At 39.5% G+C, this 6,000-nt stretch overlaps 1 protein-coding gene across 1 annotated transcript in view; it reads left to right on the top strand.

Moving 5' to 3' along the window:
• The first annotated feature begins 1,191 nt into the window (after positions 1-1,191).
• Positions 1,192-6,000, top strand: part of tmem184a (transmembrane protein 184a) — a 19,424-nt gene continuing 14,615 nt past the window's right edge. Inside the window, exons 1-2 of the mRNA XM_076086417.1 lie at positions 1,192-1,437; positions 5,616-5,781. Of these exons, the coding sequence (XP_075942532.1) occupies positions 1,216-1,437; positions 5,616-5,781 (388 nt within the window). The 5' untranslated portion in view covers positions 1,192-1,215. The remainder of the gene's footprint in view (positions 1,438-5,615; positions 5,782-6,000) is intronic.

The following is a 6,000-nucleotide window of genomic DNA, read 5'->3' as shown; positions in this document are numbered from 1 at the left end:
TACATATGCCAATTGTCAATCTTATTTTCTATGTTTAATTGCATCAGAGAGGTGTTTGTTCAACTTTATGCTTGATTTTCTATTATTTCTAAATTGGTGGTTGATTGTATTGAAAATGCAGTAGCCCATATATGTATAAGTAAATGGTAATACAAATATTAGATATGGAATATTTTAGTCAAGACTTTACCTTTGGCTACAACGTAATCTTTTTCTTATTAACAAAAGTATAACAAACAAAAAATCAAGTAAACAGTAGCAACGCATACAGAACAGATTGAGGCAACACAAGTACATATTCCATGATTTTCCAAAAGCGTAATACTTTTTCGTTGTGAAGGCTGGCCGATACGTAATGTGTCCCACATAAAGCCGACGTGATGACGACACACGTGGAGCTGCGGACACGTGACCCATTTACCTGTGCTCAACCTGTTGATCTCTACTGCGCCTCCGGCTCGCCGCTTAAGGAAACATTCAAATCCTCGTCGTTTACCTTGAAAGTCAGTCTTTTCCACGGGTTTCTCAGAGTAAACGCTACAAGCTACGACACAATTGTCAAGTTTTTTTGTTGCGAGATTTTATTCACCGAGTTTGTGGACTTCGATCTTGGTCAGACACCTGCTTCAAACAAGGAAGTCCAGTCTGGTTCAACCCGTCGTTGATAAAGTCGGTGGGGCGTCTGTAAATGGATGTGGATTAGGTCGGTTGTCTATTCTGAAAGGCGGGTTTATTCCCCATGTTGATCCTATAATTGCGTTTTGGACGATAGCCTGCCATCTAAACGGGATAAAGCTGCTTCCACCCTCCCCGCGACAAGGTGAGCTGTTTGTTGACTGTAAAGAAGGTGCATATCAAGACAGTGATCATTTATACACGATTGCAGCCTTTCACCTCCATCTACAGTAGTTTTATTTTACTAATTAATACATTTTTTTGAATAACAGTACAATCTAGGTTTCGTTGTGTTCACAGCAGGCGGTATGACATAATTGAGCAATATTCTGTCAAACCCACATGGGAGGTATTTCTAAGTGTTACCTGTAAGTCTTAATGTGTGTGTGTGTGTGTGTGTGTGTGTGTGTGTGTGTGTGTGTGTGTGTGTGTGTGTGTGTGTGTGTGTGTGTGTGTGTGTGTGTGTGTGTGTGTGTGTGTGTGTGTGTGTGTGTGTGTGTGTGTGTGTGTGTGTGTGTGTTTTCCCCTTCTCTGTTTCAGATGAACATTTCTTTGGAGTCCATGGATTCATCAGCAGAAAATAATTCTATTGTCCACCTGGCTGCACCAATCCTCCCAGATATGTCGGTCATCTCCAATATGACCATCATTCAAACCAGCAACGGGACGATCATACAAGACCACATGTTTTTGAACACATTGGCTGCTCAGGCCCTCTCAGGGATATTTGTCTGGTCCGCCTTGCTCATGACATGCCACCAGGTGAGTTTATGTTTCTAAAGCTTGGAAGAAAATCCCTGCACAACTTGACACTAGTGATTAAATAGCCTACAGCTTCAAAGCATTGCACTCTCAGTGGTGTAAATGTAATCACAGATGGTAACAGAGTGACACATTGTACCTCCCTTGCCAGAGGACAAAAACAAATTCTTCTATCCACAAAGGATTATTACCTCACAGCATAGTGTTGTGAGTTCCGTGTCTCAGCTCACAGTCACAGTATCTAGTCCTAAAGTATTCCAGGCATGTACTTTCTACTTTGTGCTTGCACTCCCTCGCTGCATTGTGTGAATGTTTTGCTTAGTTTATAGTTGACTGAGATTAAAAATGGACGAAAATCCTTGAGCAGATTAAAGGGCAATAAATACGCAGTGAGCTCTCTGTATGTTGGGGGTGAAATCAGGAAGAATAAATGGCTCTTGTGTGGGCGAGTTACCCGCTGTGCGTGGATGATAGCTTATCATTATGGTTTCATCATTGGTAGAGAGCGGTAGGGTGCAGTGTATTATCAGCGGGGAAATCAATTGATATTGAAATAACATTTACAGCATTCTAAAGGATGAGGGTCTTGTTTTCTTGTTAGCTGTGGCTTTAATGGTGTGCAGCTGTTATATTTCCCAGTTTTAGTCGATGATTTTATAACCCCTGAATTGAGTATGCATCCATCCAAGTCATACGTCTGCGTCGTATTTACGTTAACACACATGCAGTCATAACTGTCTGTATTTTAGTGTGATTAATAAAATAGTTGTTATTCTTTTGGTACTTTTCTAAGCTTTGTAACATCCTCACAAAGCATCAACATGTTGCTTCCTGTGAGTATGAAAACAATCCGTGTTTAGGGATTTGTGACTCAATATCCAGCAAATTGGTTTCTATCGTTTTTAATATAGTACTTGTTTGGACAAACACTTGCCACAAGACATTTTAATTGAACAAATAAATAACGAGTGCACCGCAGGGAGAATGAAGCGGTTTTACAACAGGCATCTCTTCGGACACACTGGGAGAATAAAATGATCTGCAGGACTAGTGTTGCAATGCTGGTGGTGTTTCATCTGTCTCGGCTCTAGAGGATTGCTATAGACTCCGAAACTCCCATTCTGAATACTAAACGAGGAAAGACAATGACCTTAGTTCCTCTTTGCTGTAAAGTCGGCAATGCTTTTCGGGCCAGTAATCGCTGGAGTGTGGCTCGTTTGTCTTGCTGGGCTTATTGGTCCCCTTGAAACTTGAAGCATTCGGGATTGAGAGCAGCAGACTACTCTTATGGTGTGCTGTATGGCTGCGTCATGTCCCTCACACGAAGTTACAATCTGTACAATGACTTTAAGCTATATGTGTGTGTTCAAAAATGTGGCTCCTCTATCACTACTGTCGGGGCAGCCGATGCAGAAATAAATCTGAGCTTGACTTGAAGCCATTATTCAGCATACAACTGTGCATTACTGTCAGGTCAGCTGTATGGAGTCAGGAATGATGTCGTTGGCTTTTCTTGCTTTTCAGGCAAATGGAGGACGTCGGTCTACAGTCTGCTTCACGTCACACCCCCACCCTCACAGTAATCAGGCTTTAATGTGCTGCCTCTAATGGGCATTTAATCAAGCTGAATGCGTCGAGCAGAGCGAGACTCTGGAAGTTGTTTAGTTTGCTTCTACAAATGGAGGTTTTTAGAATTAGAAATGTTCACACCCACTGATGGTAGATTTTGAATCAAAACGGCACAAAATATGTTCAAGAAAATAATATTCAGTAAGTGAGCTTAAGTGTGAGTGAAACTACTGCAGAGCTGCAACGGTTAGTCAATTTAATCTAATAATCAATTAAGGCCACTACTTTGATAAACAATTCATATTTGTAGTAATTTTTCAAGCAAAAATGCTTTTCAGAGGTGATAATTTGCTGCTTTTCTTTGTGATTGTAATCTGAATATTTTGTTTTATTTGACTGTTGGTCGTATAATTCACATTAAAGCCCAAGCTGATGTCTTCATATTCCTTGTTTTTCCCAGCCAACAGTCCAAAAGCTAAACATATTCAGTGTATAATCATAAAAAAGAGAGAGAAAAGCAGGAAATCATCAGATTTGAGAAATCAGAGAATGCTGGACATTTTTGTTTAAAAAAATAACGTGTATGGTCAATCTATTATTAGAATAGCTATTTTTCCGTCAATATACTTAACAATTAATTGACTAATTGTTTCAGCAATCTGTTTGTTTTCTGGTGAGGTTACACACGGATGTGTTTGTTTTCTCTCCCTTTCAGCGAGTTATCAGTTTGAGCTCGATGTTATTACGTGGATATCCTCCTCATACTCTATTAGTAAACTAATGGGCCGTAAGCATCTCGGTTTGCTGAGAAACTTTTGGATGGTTAGTGATTTTTTTTAAACATATTTTTTAAAACTTTATGAAGAATGAGTCATTATTAGAAAATGATTGCCAAGTCTGTGGCATCACAATAATATTCCCTAATAGGTTTTGGTCTGTAATAAGGGCTACATTTTAATCTGCAGAGGGACAATGATACTGGAGAAACAATTTAACAGGTTTCCCTATTAAATATGCTAATTGTTTGGTGGAAGAGGTCCTATGAGCATTAGTCAGATATGAATTCAGTTATGCAAGGATAAATTAGATTTACTATATGATAGAGTTTTGATGTATTTCTATTCCATATTGTCGTTGGATCAGAGGTGTTGCCAGGTTATGGCATTTTCCCTTCAGCTTTATGTTGCTACAGCTTTGTTTTTGATTTGTTAACATTGGTGAGATTAGCCAACCAGCAGTCATCTGCCAGCATTACCCAAGAGGGGCAGTTTAACTGTGCTTGAAGACATACAGATCGTTAAGTGCTGGATTTGCTTGAGATCAGAATGGATAAGCCAACACTTACCTCAGCCTTAGACATTTCAGTAGGAATTCAAAAATGTAATTCATCATTTGGATTTGGCTCATGTGTGTTGAAACTGTATCAGGTGTTTGTTTTGCCATGACTAGGGGCGTAACGGTACACACAGGTCACGGTTCGGTTCTTACCATGATTTAAAGTTCTGAACAAATGCAAAAGGATACGTTTCCTTTCATTCATATAGTGTCAAAGATGGAAAACAATCTTCTTGATGAAGTAACATTTTGCCCTCTGGCAACTTTGGTAACTATTTCAAGTACAAATATATGGAATGTTTCAAACACTTCTGTGAAACTACGAACACTGAACAAACACTTTCACAAAAGGCAACACGGCACAATTTCTCAAAACTGTAAAGCATCTCTTATGCTACGAATTTCAAAGTGCATAGAGAAATAAATAAAATAAAACTTCTGCATTAGGATGAGTGTTTCAATTATTTCTTATGACGGCATAAGGCTCAAAGCTTTTGGGGCGCAACATTATGTGCATTATTTCACATGCCGTATATTCTGCGTGCCCCAGACTGTGACGGTTCGGTACGAACACATGAATCGTTACAGCCCTGCTAAAAATGAGGCCTTGTGTATAAAACTAAAGGCCACTAGAAAGAATGATCAGTCAGACTGTCTGCCATATGCTGTGTGTATTCCTATAGATGTTGTCAGCTGCACCATATCACCTTTATGATACGGCATGTATGAGGTGTGTGTTTAAAAGGTAGAGGTTAAGACCTTTTTATCAGCTCAGTGAACTTCACTGATCATGTTGTCTGCTTCTGTATTTGAAGCTATAGCTGTAGAATAGAAGGTGTGGCCACTCGGTATAAAGCTGGAATGTTTTGGGTGTCATTAAAATAGGAGTTGGGTGATGTCTTTTTATTCTAGTCAGCCCCGCTGCCGTGTTTCATAGTGACGGATCTTCACACACACAGAGCAGCCAATGCAAGATCAAATGTAGCTATGAATAAAGTCATCGAGTTAAAGAACCTATTTCATTGTTTTTCATAAGCTCTCTGTTTGTTGACATATCACGTTGTTCACAGCCATGTGGGGAATATGGCTTTAGAGTCAAGGCTATAGGAAAACATTGTTGGCTACAGTATGTCCTCTTCTATTTTAATCTCATAAATCATGTTCAGAATTTAAGTTTCCTAGTTATTTAATTCATAACTCTATTCTATGAGTGATCAGGGAGTTGTCATTCTTCTTGTTTATGCTTTTAATATTCTTTGTTTATGTATTTTCAGATCTATACACACCTTCGGTCCTACACTGTCCCCAACGAGCAGCGCTACATCATCCGCATCCTGTTTATCGTGCCAGTTTATGCCTTTGACTCTTGGCTCAGCCTGCTCTTTATCAGCAACGACCAGTACTACGTCTACTTTGATTCTGTTCGAGACTGCTACGAAGGTAAGGCTCACAAGCACTTCCCTTGACATTATCTGCCTGATAATGAAAGGAAAGGATAGACAAGGAACTGACCAAACTAGTTTTACACACCAGTCATTGTTCTCATGTAGATAGACGTCACTATTTGAGGTGTTACGTTTCTAGGAGTCGTTTTAGGAACATCCTTTTTTGTGCACTGGTTTCAGTGCTTGCAAATGAGGAAAACAACTTCAATGTACC

Source organism: Anarhichas minor, unplaced genomic scaffold (assembly GCF_050575085.1).
Source record: "Anarhichas minor isolate MPS153535 unplaced genomic scaffold, ASM5057508v1 ptg000007l, whole genome shotgun sequence".
Classification (NCBI taxonomy): domain Eukaryota; kingdom Metazoa; phylum Chordata; class Actinopteri; order Perciformes; family Anarhichadidae; genus Anarhichas; species Anarhichas minor.
This window is presented reverse-complemented; position numbering and strand designations above follow the sequence as displayed.